The sequence below is a fragment of the Salvia splendens genome, chromosome 5, assembly GCF_004379255.2.
Source record: "Salvia splendens isolate huo1 chromosome 5, SspV2, whole genome shotgun sequence".
NCBI lineage: Eukaryota > Viridiplantae > Streptophyta > Magnoliopsida > Lamiales > Lamiaceae > Salvia > Salvia splendens.
In genome coordinates this window covers 865,925-881,995 of record NC_056036.1, presented here as the reverse complement: position 1 = coordinate 881,995, position 16,071 = coordinate 865,925, and the positions used below count along the sequence as shown (strand labels likewise).

Genomic DNA, 16,071 nt, shown 5'->3' with positions numbered 1-16,071 from the left:
TTGCCGCACCATACTCTCATTGCGCTCGATGGTGTCCTTTGGTCGGTTGACATTGTGCCGGCGAGAGACGCGCCACTAAAACCTTTCCCCGGTTTGGTTCGTGCCCGTTTCCGCATCTTCGAAGATTTCCATGTAGGCTTTGAATAACTTCTGCATCTCCCCCGGAGTGTACGGGGTGCGAACGTTGGTGTCACCTCCGGTACTGCCACGAGTACGAACACGAACACTACGAGGACGAGGAGGAGTGTAGAAACTGACCTCCGGTGGCATCGGGACGCTCCCTTCCGTGCCAGTTTCGGGAGCCCACCCGTACCCCTCGGCATGTGGCTCGCCCACCGGGTAAGGCCGGTAGCCACTTGGAATATGCGAACCTTTGGTTTGAGGAGGGGGCGAGAAATCCGTATCCGGATTAGGGAATGGCGATGAGCCGAACCATTCGTGGTTCCATCCACGGGAGTTTGAGGGGTAATCGTCGGAGCCGAACATTTTTTGCGAGAGTGAAAGAGTAGGAATTTAGATGAGAATTTAGAGAGAATTGATGAGAGAAGTATTTTGTGTAGTGTAGTGGAGTGTAACATTTTTGTATAGAAATAGAGGTATTTATAGATGAAAATGTGAATTTTGGGATAAAAATCATTTTAAAAAATTTAAAAGTGGAGAAAAAATGGATATATTTTATTGGGAAGTGGGAAAATATTTTTTTTATTTAAAATCGATTTTTAAAATATATTTTGAATTTAAAAAAATTAGAAAATGCCAACGGCTAAGCCGTTGGCCAATCACTCTCCGCCACGTCAGCCTGCTCAGCGGCACGGCCCTACTCGATGCATCGAGCACTGCCGTGCCGCTGGCAAGAGTACAACGGCGAGCAAGTCATTGCCGCGCCAGCGGCCCGGCGCCACATCGAGCACCGATGTGATTGCTCTTAGTGCTTCATTATGTTGTGTCAAAGTTTCTCCTCGTATTTTCTTTTGGGTATATTTTTTGAGATTTTTCTCTTAGTCTTAGTTTTCTTTAGGGTATATACTTTTTGAGATTTTTCTCTGTGAAATATTTTTCTTTGTGACAAGTAGATGACTTAGAGCATCCGCAGCGGTGGCGGTCGTCGCCACCGCCGTCCGTGCCAGCGGCAATGAGAAGGGTCGCCGCCGCTGCGCTCGCGCCGCTGGCACGGCGCTGCTCGATGTATCGAGCACGTCCAAGCCAGCGGACGCACACGTGGCGGCACGGGATTGGGCAACAGCGTAGCCGTTGCATTCAAAATTTTTTTTTTTAAAATCGGTATTTAATTATAAATAATGCTAAAAAATAAAAAAAAATATTTTCCAAATCCCAAAAATATGGCCGTTTTTTTCCCGTTTTTTCTGAATTTTTTTGATTTTTTTTTTGATTTTTTTTATTTTTTTTTCCAAAATCATCTATAAATACACACATTCATCACTCATTTATCACATCAATTCATCTCTCATTCATCTCTCATTCATAATTCTTATACAAACTATAAACACATTCAACCTTCACTCAAAACATCAAATGGATTTCACTCATCTCATGGCGGAAGCGGAGCGCGAAGAACAAGAATACTACGAACAACATCGTGCCGCTTACGAAGCATATGTCGCGGCGAATACCCCCGCCCATCCTCCTCAACGCACTAGATCAAATCGCCACTACATCCATCGTGACCGGGAGGGAGCCCACGAAAGGCTCGTTGCCGACTACTTTGCCGACCATCCGCGGTTTCCGGCAGATTACTTCAGGCGCCGTTTTCGCATGTCAAAGCGCTTGTTCATGCGAATTGTCAACACATTGTCCGCACGTGTTGAATACTTTCAAACAGGTGTAGATGCAGCCGGTCGGCAAAGTATCACGGCGTTGCAGAAGTGTACGTGTGCCATCCGACAACTCGCTACTGGGCAAACGGCCGACATCTTCGACGAGTATTTGCATATCGGTGAGTCCACTGGAATCCTTTGTTTAAAGAATTTTTGCGAGGGCGTTCGTTCTGCTTTTGGGGATGAATTCCTTCGGGCACCCACCACCGATGATTGCCAACGGTTGCTTCGTCTTCACGAATCAGTCCATGGCTTTCCCGGAATGCTTGGCAGCATTGACTGCATGCATTGGAGGTGGAAGAATTGCCCGACTGCTTGGAGGGGGCAACACTTAAGCGGTCACAAAGGCGGCGGCCCAACACTTATCCTTGAGGCGGTCGCCGACTATCGCCTATGGATTTGGCATGCATATTTTGGCGTTGCCGGATCCAACAACGACTTGAACGTGCTCTATTCTTCACCACTCTTCAATGATGTGATGAATGGTGTAGCACCGGCGATCGACTTCACCATCAACGGAAATACATACCGAATGGGTTACTATCTCGCCGATGGTATCTACCCAAGGTGGTCGACGTTCGTGAAGACGCTCCACAACCCGCACGACCCGAGACGGGTTCTTTTTGCGCAGCGTCAAGAGTCAGCGCGGAAGGACGTCGAAAGAGCCTTCGGGGTCCTTCAAGCTCGATTCAACATTGTGAAGGCCCCGGCTCGGCTGTGGTAATGTTCACGTGTATTATATTACACAACATGATTATAGCCGACGAAGGGCCGAGGGCGGCTAGCTTCTACGACGAGGACGAAGCCGGAAGCTCAACGGCGAGGTCTCCCCCACGCCGAGGCGAGCATACGACGGTTGGCCAGAGGATCGAGACAAGACACACAATGCGCGATACTCGAATCCACAATCAACTACAAGAAGACCTAATCAACCACATGTGGACGAAATTCGGTAACGAGTAGTGGTTTTTTTAATTTTTAGGATTTTAATTATGTAATGTTTAATTTTATTTATCATTTGTAATATTTATTGTGGTTTTTAAATGAATTTTAATATTATGGAAATGTTATTGTTTAATTGAATTTTAAATTAATTGTGCTCGTCCTTGCGGAAGAGCACAGTTGTGGGTGTTGTGCTCTTGCCAGAGAGCAGGCATGAATAGTACCGCCCGGGCCCACAACCGTGCCGCTGGCAAGAGCACGGTTGTGGATGCTCTTACGAAGATAGTTGTGACAAGTTGATATGAAATGTGGATGGAATTTTATTATGCGGCTTTGTGTTGTCATGATAATTGGAATAATTATGTACATCTTAGTTTCCGAGGTTATGGTATCGCATATCTCTATACAACAACTGCACATTCGAGAAGGTTCCAGTAATTCTTCATACCCTAATCCCTCCATTGTCATGAACCGCAAATTCGAATATTCTCTCACTTTCGACGATCTCAATATTACTTTGTATTGTGCCTCCTCCTATCAAAGCTTCTCCCCCATCGGGTACTGCGTTGTCCCAGAATTCAACGATGGCTTCAGGACGGCGCATTGAGAGGCGATGGTGGTACCACATGGTCCGTCGTGAGACGACGCGCCGCGGAGGCTTGCCCAAGGGTCAACGGTAGAGTTGAGGGTTGAGATGACCACCAACTTTATATACAAGGAATATTGTCGTTATTGTAACAGCATTAGGGGGAGTGAAAAGTACCGTTGCAGTTATTGTCGGGATGCGACGCCGGTGAAGGTGGTGGCGGATTTTCTTCTGGATGGCTCCGGTGAGGTTTTGAGAATTAGTTGAATTTTGAATTTTTTTAATTTATTTTTCGTTCGTTTAATTTCATTCATATTGCTTTTAGTTTTCGGATGATATTATTTGTTTTAGTTTTATTCATATAATTTACGTTTTGGTTACGTAATAGAATATAGTACAGTTTTTATAAGTTATTTAACTAATTATTGTTTTATATGTTAACTCACGGTTATTTTTTTTATCAACAAACGGTGGAGTTGAGAGGAGATGCAAGCCTTCTAAGAAGCCTAAATGATGTATTCATCCATACTTTAAACGATTTGGAAAAAAACAAAAAATAATTTACGTATACGTCTGAATTATGTAAGTTTCATTAGAATATTTGAAAAAACCAAAAGAATGAAAACACTATTTACCTAGCAACCGATTCTGACACCAATACATACTCGAAAAATTCCAAGCACATTCCAAGCACATAAGGCAAGTACTCAGACAGTTAAAAAAAGTGTGCACTTACCGAGCACACAGTCAATGTGCTAGGATATGTTTTGGCATTGCGAGCAAACAATCAAGCACCGCATGAACGTGCTAGGAAATTCCTGAGCACCTACTACGTGCTCGCTGATGAAGCCGCGAATTTCTGATGTTTGTAAATGCTGGTAGAGAATAAAGATCACGACACAATGAATTTACGTGGTTCGATTTACTGAAGTAAATCTACGTCCACGGGAAGAAAAGAGGGCAGAGTTGTATTGCTTGATCTGGGATTACAGCTTACAATACACACTTGCTATATAATCTATTTTGTCTCTAGAGAACGAAAGAGTGAGAGGCCTCTTCTGTCAGATCTAAGTTCTATTTATATATTGAACTGAGATTGTGGCTTGCATCACCACCCTAAGTCGTGGAGGTCATGGAGGTCATGAGATCCTGCATGGCCACTAACTAGGCAGTGGCTTACATCATCAGTAATTATGTCGTGGATGTCGTGGAGGTCATGAGATCCCGCGTGGCCACTAACTAGGCAGTGGCTTACATCATCAGTAATTATGTCGTGGATGTCGTGGAGGTCATGCATGAGTCCGCTATCTCCCAGTTCGGTCGAATACTGAGACCGAACTGCTGAATTATTGCCGAGTAGCTTTTGCCGATCTGAGAGTAGAGCTTGATGCCGACCTGAGAGCAGAGTTTGATTGGTTGGCTTTTACCGAGCTGTAGGCTGGGGCCGAACTCTTTGGTTGTGCCGAACTGAACTCTTTAGTCATGCCGGACTGATACTCTTTAGTCATGCCGAACTGATACTCTTTCTTGGGCTTTAGGCTGATGGGCTTGTTTAGTACGTACTCCATCACTACCCCCCCCGAAAAGCGAAGTGAATCACTTCGGCATTCTGGATAAAGGTACGGGGTAAGTTGATGTTTGTCCTCGGTCTTATGAAGTGAACTCTTCTTTGACCGGACTTGGTTTGTGTCCTAATTTGGCGAGTTTTATCGCTCGGATCGGACTTTCCGTTGTCCTAATTTGGGGATCGGACTTTCCCTTGTCCTAATTCGGCGAGTTTTATCGCGTGGATCGGACTTTCCTTTGTCCTAATTCAGGCAAGTTTTATCGCGTGAATCGGACTTTTGTTGCAGTTCGTTTCAGACGAAGTGCTTGTTTCTTAAGCTGAATTGTGGTCTTGTATCCTCTGTAGAAGCTTTGACTCACAATCGTTGGCTTGCAGCTCGTTTCAGACGAACTGCTTGTTTAAGCTGAATTGTGGTCTTGTATCCTCTGTAGAAGCTTTGACTTCACAATCGTTAGCTTATATATGTTCTAAAAAGGGGATCAGCCTTTGAAGAACAAGATACCTCAGTAACATTTGTAAGAGACGACACGCACATAGACAGACACAACGCACATAGACAAAACGCACATAGACAAACAAAGACCAAGCAAACCAAAGAAAGCACATTGACCGAACAGGACTCAAGACTGACTGACCGGACTGTCTCTTACAAATGGAACTTTTTGAGGTTGGAAATGTGCCATGTTCGGGGTACCTGTTCTCCTGACATGTGAGCCAATTTGTAAGACCCTTTGCCGAGGACTTCTGACACCCGATACGGACCTTCCCATGTGGGTTCGAGTTTGCCCAGCTTTTCTGCTCGGCTTACTTCGTTGTTTCTCAAGACGAGATCTCCCACTTGAAATTGCAGCTTCTTCACCCTTTGGTTGTAATACCGGGCTACTTGCTCCTTGTACTTGGCTGCTTTTATGCATGCCAATTCTCTTCTTTCTTCGGCAAGATCTAGCTCGGCTCTCAGTCCGTCGTCATTCATTTCTGCCGAGAAATTTAGAGTTCGGGGACTGGGTATGCCGATCTCCACCGGAATCACGGCTTCAGTGCCGTACACAAGACTGTACGGAGTTTCACCGTTGGAGGTTGTGGGTGTAGTTCGGTAGGACCATAGGACTTGAGGGAGATTTTCTACCCATTGTCCTTTGGCTTGTTCTAACCGAGCTTTTAACCCTTTCACCAGGATACGATTTGTTACCTCCGTTTGTCCGTTTGCTTGTGGATGAGAGACCGAAGTGAACCGTTGTTGAATATTCAGCTCTTGGCACCAATTCTTGAACGTCTTGTCGGTGAACTGAGTCCCGTTATCCGAGATGAGGATGTGGGGTATGCCGAATCGGCACACTATGTTCTTCCAGACGAAATCCAATGCCTTCGAGCTCGTTATCGTGGCTAATGGTTCAGCTTCCACCCACTTCGTAAAGTAGTCCACGGCAACGATAAGGAATTTCATTTGCCGAGGAGCTTGTGGTAGTGGTCCTACTATGTCTATACCCCATTGCATAAAAGGCCAAGGGCTTCGCATAGTGGATAGATCGGTCTGCGGCATCCTTGGGATATTTGCATGGATTTGGCACTTCGGGCATGTCTTGACGAGCTGCACTGCTTCTTGTACCAAGGTTGGCCAATAATATCCCCATCTTAGAACTTTTTTAGCTAAAGCTCTAGCTCCGATGTGGCTACCGCACGATCCTTCATGAACTTCTCTGAGGATGTAGTCCGTCTCTTCTGGTCCTACGCACCGCAATAACGGCTGGAGGTAAGACTTTCTAAAGAGGACTCCTTCATGAAGTTCGTACCGAAGTGCTCGGCACGTGATCTTCCGAGCTTCTCTCTTATCCTCGGGCAATTGTCCTTGATCTAGATACTGTAAGATCGGCGTCATCCAGTTCGGCGAGCTGGTTACTGAATGTACCTCAGCTTCGTCAATGCTTCGATGCATCAATTCCTCCACCTTTGAGCTTGGACATGCGGCTAACTTACTTAAAGTATCTGCTCGGCTGTTTCCTGCTCTGGGAATGCGGACTATCCGAAAATAAGAGAAACTTCGGCTAATGCTTTGCGCTTTGTCTAAATATTTCCTCATCCTCTCATCACGGGCTTCACTTGTACCCAACATGTGATTCACTATGATTTGTGAATCACAATGGATTTTGAGAGACTTGATACATAGACTTTGCGCTAGCTGGAGTCCGGCAAGGAGGGCTTCGTATTCGGCTTCGTTATTAGTGGTTGGGAATGAGAACCGAAGTGAATAGGTTACCTCGTGTCCATCGGGAGCGATAAGCAGAATACCAGCTCCACTTCCCGTTTTATTCGAAGCTCCATCTACGAATCCACTCCAGCAGTCCGGCGGCTCTTCTTCGGATTCCAAGGGCTGTGCTAGTTCGGCATTGGCAGAATTTTTCTGTTCGGCAATGACAGGGATTGCTTGATCGAACTTGGCCTCTGCAAGAAAATCTGCCAAGGCTTGTCCCTTGATGGCTTTCCGAGGTAGGTACTCGATTGAGTGTTCTCCCAGCTCTATGGCCCATTTGGCGATTCTGCCTGATGCTTCTGGCTTGGTCAAAACTTGCCGAAGAGGCAGATCGGTTAAGACGCATACCTTGTGAGCATAGAAGTATGGCCGCAGTCTCCTTGCTGCATTTACTAATGCCAGAGCAATTTTTTCCAGAGGTTGATACCTTGTTTCTGGACCTCTTAATGCTCGGCTTGTAAAGTAGATGGGAAACTGCTTTAGGCCTTCTTCTCGTACAAGCACCGCACTAATGGTTTGATCGGATGCCGCTAAGTATAAGAAAATCACTTCGGCATCTGTTGGAGCAGAGAGAATTGGAAGCTCGGCTAAATAACTTTTGAGCTCGTCAAAAGCCTTTTTCTGCTCGGCTCCCCACTCAAACTTTGGTGCCTTTTTTAACACTTTGAAGAACGGCAGTTGCTTTTCGGCTGCTTGGGAAAGGAATCTATTCAATGCGGCTAGACATCCAGTTAGTCTTTGCACATCGTGTATGGACTTCGGCATCGCTATGTTCTGAATAACTTGAACTTTTGAAGGGTTTGCCTTGAGTCCGTCCTTTGAAACCCAACAACCCAGAAATTTTCCCGAATCTACCAAAAAGGTACATTTTTGGGGGTTGAGTTTGAGGTTGGCTTTTCGGAGCACGTCGAGAGTGGATTTGAGGTTGTCTTCGTACTCCGAAGTGCTTTTGATTTTGACAACTATGTCGTCGACATACACTTCAACCTGTTTTCCGATTAGGTGCCGAAAAAGCTTGTCTACCATCCTTTGATAAGTGGCTCCGGCATTCTTTAAACCGAATGGCATCTTTTTATAAGCGAAAATGCCGAAATCGGTAATGAAAACTGTTTTCGGAGCGTCACTCTCATCCATCAACACTTGGTGATATCCTTTGTATAAATCAAGAAAACAGAAAATTTCGAAGCCGATCAAAGCTTCTACTTTTTTATCTATATTCGGAAGGGGATAGCAATCTTTAGGACAGTGCTTGTTTAGATCGGTAAAATCTATGCACATCCGCCATCCTCCTTCTTTTTTCTTGATCATCACAGGATTGGCCACCCAAGAAGGATATTTCACCTCGAATAGTACATCCGCTTTTAGTAATTGGCGGACTTCGTCATGGATGACTTGGCTTCTTTCTGCCGCAAAGAGTCTTTGCTTCTGTTTTACTGGCCGGATTGAAGGATCAATATTTAACCGATGAGTGATTACCTCGGGGGGCACTCCGGTCATGTCCAACGAAGACCATGCAAAGACATCTTTGTACTCCTTGAGGAGCTGAATGGTCTTTTCTCGGAGTAGAGGCGTTCCTGCGAAGCCGATCTTGACCGTTCTGGATGGATCGTCTTCGTATAACCGAACGGTCATTGAGTTCGGCTCTGAAGTGACTTCGGTCATCTCGCTTGCCTCTGACTCCGGTTGCTGTGATTGCTATGCTTGATGGTGCCGAACTGATTGCTCGGCACTTTTAAGCGCAATCTGCAGACATTCTTTTGCTCTCTTTTGATCACCTCGGATGACCGCTATCCCACCTTTAGTGGGGATCTTGATGGTGAGGTGATAAGTAGAGCAAACGGCCCGAACTGTGTTGAGCCAGTCTCTCCCCAGGATGATGTTGTACGGGGACCGAGCTTTTACCACAAAGAACTCGATCATCGTATTGGAGCTTGTAGGCGCTTTTCCCACCGTGATCGGAAGGCTGATAATACCTTCAGGGCGGGTGTCCTCCTGGGCGAAACTTTTCAGAGGAAGTGGAGCCGGACTGAGCCGAGCTGGATCCACTTCCATTTTATCAAAACATTCTTTAAAAAGAACGCTGACTGACGCTCCTGTATCCACAAATACTCTGTGGACCAGTTTGTTTGCCACTCCGGCTTGAATGACAATAGCGTCTTGGTGAGGAGAGATGGCTGGGACGGGATCGGCATCTGAAAATGTAATCACTTCGTCTTTCTTCAGCCTTTTATGTGTCGGCTCCTCTTGATTGGAACCTCTGCGTTCTGCTTTTAGGGACGACTTAGTCTTCCCGGCAGGGAGAGCATCAATAGTCTGGATTACTCCATCATATTGCGGCTCGTCGTCGTCTTCGGGATCTTCATGCCTTTTCGGATCCTGAGGATTGCAGTTCGCACCTCTCTGCTTTTTGTTCTTTTTCGGCTGCTTGCTTTGGTATTTTTTTAACGTTCCTGTTTTCACAAGAACATCAATACCTGCAGCCAAATTTCGGCACTCCTCGGTATCATGACCGTGGGCTTGATGGAAGGAGCAATATTGATCCTGAGGTCGCCGCGCGGCTGATTTCGTCATCCGCTTTGGTTTTTCGAACATATCGGAATGTAGTTCGAAAATTTCCGTTCTTGACTTGTTTAATGGTACGAACTGAGCGGGCGGCTTCTCAGGATTGAGCCGTGGCCCCAATCTGCCTTGTACCGGTGCCCTTTGAATTCTTTCAAAAGGAGTTCGGCGAGGAAGCACCTGGCCGCTTTGATCGGGCTTCTTTTTCTCTTCTTGGGATGAGCTGTCTAAAGACCGTTTTCGACGGTCTGCCTCATCCGCACGGGAAAACTGGTCCGCAATGTCCCACATTTCTTGAGCTGTTTGCGGGCCGCACTCCACGAGCTTTCTGTAGAGAGCTCCGGGCAGGATTCCATTTTGGAATGCCGAAATGACAAGTAGATCATTGAGATTATCTACTTGTAGGCATTCCTTATGGAATCTCGTCAGGAAGTCGCTGATCTTTTCGTCGCGACCTTGACGTATAGAAAGCAGCTGAGCCGAGGTAATTCGGGCTTCCGCTTTCTGAAAGAACCTCCTATGGAAAGCATCCATTAGATCTCGGTAGGATCGAATGCTGTCTTGAGGAAGGCTGTCGAACCACCTTCTGGCGTTCCCGATGAGCAGCTCGGGGAACAACTTGCACATATGGACCTCATTGAGACCCTGGTTCGCCATATTATATTGATAGCATCCCAAGAAGTCATGAGGATCCACTAGCCCGTCATAAGTCATTGACGGTGTCCGGTAGTTCCGCGGCAAAGGAGTTCGGATGATATCGTCCGAGAACGGAGTCTTTAATGCTCCGTACATGGCGAACCCGACATCTCTTCGGTACGGAGGAGAAGGAGTTCTCCTGTGATTCCGGTGCCGAGGAGAAACAGGAACATGTCGGGGTTGAGGATTCTTCTTCCTGGAAGACACGGCACTACTGCGGTAGTGATTTTCATGTCTGGCTGAGGAAGGAGAATCTACCGTTTTCGTCTTCGGCTGTTGGCTCTTTTGCAGGAAGGCTAAGAACTCCTCCTGCTTCTCAGCCAAGAACAGCTTGACAGCCTCATTCAAATCAGGCTGCTGGGAAGACTCGGTGTGTGGACCTTTTGAGCGGCTTGTTCCTTCACCGTGAGAACTGGAGACAGACTTCTCACGAGGCTGCTTTCCAGGCCTATGGGCTGCTGGATTAGCTTCCTCATGGTCATCACGGACGGAGGCACGAGAGTTATGTGATCTGGCATGCATTTTTTTTTTTTTGTGGTGGAAAAAGGGTCAAAAATTCGCTTTATCACAGATTTGGTTCTGTGTTTCCCACAGACGGCGCCAGTGATGAAGCCGCGAATTTCTGATGTTTGTAAATGCTGGTAGAGAATAAAGATCACGACACAATGAATTTACGTGGTTCGATTTACTGAAGTAAATCTACGTCCACGGGAAGAAAAGAGGGCAGAGTTGTATTGCTTGATCTGGGATTACAGCTTACAATACACACTTGCTATATAATCTATTTTGTCTCTAGAGAACGAAAGAGTGAGAGGCCTCTTCTGTCAGATCTAAGTTCTATTTATATATTGAACTAAGATTGTGGCTTGCATCACCACCCTAAGTCGTGGAGGTCATGGAGGTCATGAGATCCTGCATGGCCACTAACTAGGCAGTGGCTTACATCATCAGTAATTATGTCGTGGATGTCGTGGAGGTCATGAGATCCCGCGTGGCCACTAACTAGGCAGTGGCTTACATCATCAGTAATTATGTCGTGGATGTCGTGGAGGTCATGCATGAGTCCGCTATCTCCCAGTTCGGTCGAATACTGAGACCGAACTGCTGAATTATTGCCGAGTAGCTTTTGCCGATCTGAGAGTAGAGCTTGATGCCGACCTGAGAGCAGAGTTTGATTGGTTGGCTTTTACCGAGCTGTAGGCTGGGGCCGAACTCTTTGGTTGTGCCGAACTGAACTCTTTAGTCATGCCGGACTGATACTCTTTAGTCATGCCGAACTGATACTCTTTCTTGGGCTTTAGGCTGATGGGCTTGTTTAGTACGTACTCCATCACTCGCAATAAACGAAAGATTCCAAGTGCGTTTGTGCTTAGTAGTATCTAGATTATTAAATGGTTTGTTTTGTATCTAGATTTTATTAGTATATGCAATATGTGATAGTCCTTGGATTTAAGTTCAATACACAATTTGTTTCTTTTTTTGCAAAAAGATTAATAATGGTCTTACTTTTATATGTGATGATTAGTTTCTCTCGAATCCTTGTTGCGCTCGGCATCCAAGCCTCACGTCCGACCGATACCTTGCTTAGGCAAACCTCGATTAAGTCCATCGAGTAGAACGCAAGCTTTACACCATTTCGGCATTTATAAGACATGTGTAAGAAACTTTTATGTGCTGAACTGCAGTTATTAGCCACTAAAGTAGAGACTATCCAAAAGCAAATGTAGATATGCCAAAGAAAGGGAAGTGTTGAGGCTTATATACAAATCATATCATTATTAATATTATTTAAAATTTTAGGATTAGAATTTTTAAAATACTAAAACCTATATTATTTAAAAATTTAGGATTCGAATTTTTTTAGGGACCTTTTTTATAAGTATAATATACATACAAATACACTCTGAATAATATAATATCAATACATGTGCAGTTTTCATATAACATACTCCTATTTTACAACAATCACTTATTCAAAACTCTAGTATCATAGTACTACTATATTATTATTAATATCTTAATTATTTAGTTGCAACAGATTCCTTGTCCTTCTCCTTCTCATCAACCTTTCTTCTCCTTGTCGTCAGCCCCCGGAGTGGCTGCTGCCGGAGTTGGCGGAGGCAAAGCCACCTCCTCCGCCTTCTTGTTGCCGGAAAGCTTCCCTTTCTTCTCTTCAGCCTCTTGAGTTGGTTTGTTGTCATCACACTTCTTTTTCTTCTTCTCTCCATCTTCCCCAACCAACTGCAACCATCAATCAAATAATAATAATATTCCCTCTCTTTGAAAAAGATGAGTTTTTATTTTCATAAGCCTTGATTTAGATAAATTTATATAATTTGATTGAAACATTTTTTTGGATAAATAATCTCACACTCCACTAAATAATTATATTTATATTACTATAAATGTATTATCAAATTAGTATATGTAAAAATATTTCATACTACAACAATCACGAATAGAACCAAAAAAATGTTCACAAGTAACTTTAAACGATTGGTGATTTATTTTCAAATAAAAAGAGATAGTAGTACTAGTATCTATTGCCATGCACGACTCAATTAATTTAACATCATTCTTATAATATTATAATCTGATAAAATGAACATAAGAAAAGTTTATGTAACAGTAAAGATATAGGAGTAATTAACAAATTTAAAACAAACAAACACATGTAAATTGATTATATATAACACAGTTGAATATCGATATGTTAACAGTAAAACAAATCGCTAAGTTTTGGGGAATAAATTATGCGCCCTACACAATAAATTTATGAAAGCAAGATTAGGATGATAGTGAAAGATATCAGAATGCAATTATGAAAAGAGTGACTAATTGGTTTGGAGCATAGACTTACGCAGAAAATCGTTTCTATAAAAGCTACTATTATCTTCTTTTAATGCTATTTATACTTTTTTTTCAGTCTGTCCTAAATTACTTGTACTATTTTTTAATTTTAAATAAAAATCAATGTATTTAATTAAGATATTAAAGTTAACCAAATATTCTATTTACACTTAAAATATTAATTTAGTCACACTAATTACTTAATTTTTATATTTAAAATTTTGCGATAATAACTTTTTATGTTTCAATTTTATGATAAGAGCTTTTACAGGACAATTCACGTAAATAACTGAAAATTGGACTGATATTATATTAATGAAAATAAAAAATTCAACTTGAAGGGCTTTGCCCCCTCTTTATGTGATTTTGGAGAAATTTTGGTAATAATTAAAATTTGCCACAAATTTTGTAGTTGAAACCCAAAATTTGATTATAAATTATATTGCATAAGTATCTCAATTGGGCCCAGTTCTCGAAATTAAAAAACGTGATCCAACACAACCATGGGCCCAACAGTTTTTCATTTCACAAACTATAACCCGAAAATTAATATTGAATGGAAAATTAATGTTTAGCCAATTTCAATGAAATTTATATACATAGTTTTCTAATCAGTGACTTGCTAACCATATTGTAGATTACACTAGTAAGTTTTTATTAACTCACTTTCAATTTAATTTATTCTATTTATGGTTGTCCATTACAAAATTTGCAAAATCTGTCGTAAAGGTATTAAAGGAAGACAGTTTTCTTCTATTCTACACCGTATCGTATCGAAAATTAGAATGTTTCCAATATTGCGACTATGAATGGCAAGAGTTTTAAATTGAAATATGTAAATATTATGATTTATTTGCAATATGAATAAATATATAATTTATTTATTGTTAATATAATTGTATACCTCATTTAGCGGTAGCTATATATAACAATGTGTCCACTTTTAAAAAGTGCTATATAAATCTCCATCCGTAACCATACACTATCATACATAGTCGTTTGTCGTTTTTGCATTAAATATTTAAAATATTTTAATTAATATTTAATTTTAATAAATAATGTTTTTATTTTCTGTTTTAGATGCATGATAATTAATACTCCTTTTCGTCCGCAAATAGGAGTTCCATTTTTCCATTTTAGTCCGTTCGCGAATAGAAATTTCGGTTCACTTTTACCATAAATGGTAATAAGGTCTCACATTCCATTGATCACATTTCATTTAAAACTAATATATAAACGTAATTTTCGTAACATATACCTAACACTATTAACAAACCAAACAACACTACAATAATAATCACAATCACAAATTAAACATTGACAACATATTCAAAACACTACTAATATTTATTATCTTAATTATTTAATTGCAAACAGCTTCGTTTTCCTTTTCATTCTCCTTCTCTTCATCAGTCTTTGAATAGCCAGGGATTTTGTCCTTGATCTTATCCAAGAACCCTTTCTTCTCCTTCTCCTCAGCCACCGGAGTTGGTGGCGGTGTAGCCACCTCCTCCGCCTTCTTGCCGCCGGGCAGCTTCTCCGTGATCTTATCTAGCAACCCTTTCTTCTCTTCACCCTCTTGAGTTGGTTTCTTGTCATCACACTTCTTTTTATCCTTCTTTTTCTTCCTCTTTTCTCCATCTTCTTCACCTATTTCTTCATCTTCAGACTGCAATCACCAATCAAAGTAATATTATTACATAATAATAACTCTATTAGTTTTGCATTTTTTTATTTGCCATATCCTTTTTTATGAAATTTTATTTAAAATTTCAAACTAATATATATTGATAAAAAATAAAAAAGCGGTTTCATAACCTTGAATTCCATAAATGTTAATAATTTGATTGATTTAATTAATAGTATTGTGAATGAAAAATAAATAAGTATTCCCTATTATATCATATGTCCGCGATTAAAACTTCAATTTTTTTTATTTTGAATAAATAAACTCACACGAGTCCACTAAATAATTATAGTAGGAGTATATATAATTTATTTTAAAATTAGTACGTATCACGAATATAACAAAAAAAACTAGAAAATCTTCATAAGTAACTCAAAACGATTAGTGATATTTTTTTAAATAAAAAAGTGAGGTATACTCACAGAGCTACTGCCTGCTGGAGGAGCTGTTTGATCGCTGAAGCATCTCTCGGAGGGTTTGATGCTTCTTCGAATCTTCCTCTGAAACCTTAACTTTCTAATCAAATTCGCCGGCGACCGCCTCATCCTCTTTCTCCCCCACGAAATCGAACAGTCCGCGATCGCCAGATGGCTCATTGCTCTTGTTGATCTCGTGGTGGTTGTATTGATCCGCCATTAATGTTTGTAAATCTGTTTGATTGAAATTTTGAAAGTTGGGAGTGTTCAATTTTGAAACGATGGCGGTTATTTATAGGTAGACATCACTAATAAGTCGGTGACTTATTTATATTTATCATATCTTGTCAATATTAATATGACCGGATCCTAACTAGTTTGAGTTTGACAAATTATAACGATATCAAGTCGAATCAATAGCAATCTAGAGTAATTTATAGTATGATTTGTCGACCATAGTTTTTAAGTATTTACCAATCCTATTTCATTAAAGAGGATCACATTTTCCTTTTGTTGTTTGTTGCAGTTAAAATGACCATATTCTAATAAACTCTTTCTTTTTTTCTTCATTAAAATTTTCAACTAACTTTTAATGCTTTATTTTATTCCACTTAACAACTCCATAAACGTGTCACTATGAAATATTTTGTACATAAATATCACCTTCTTATAATACTATCAATTA

At 41.8% G+C, this 16,071-nt stretch overlaps 1 protein-coding gene across 1 annotated transcript; it reads right to left on the bottom strand.

The window, feature by feature from the left end:
* Positions 1 to 12,494: 12,494 nt before the first annotated feature.
* Positions 12,495 to 15,628, bottom strand: LOC121802538 (dehydrin ERD14-like). The gene is made up of 3 exons (XM_042202224.1): positions 15,393 to 15,628; positions 14,659 to 14,952; positions 12,495 to 12,674 (listed from the first exon to the last, which is right to left on the bottom strand). Exons 1-3 carry the CDS (start codon positions 15,564 to 15,566, stop codon positions 12,495 to 12,497), a joined length of 648 nt encoding a protein of 215 aa, XP_042058158.1. The 5' UTR covers positions 15,567 to 15,628.
* Between the last annotated feature and the right edge of the window lie 443 nt (positions 15,629 to 16,071).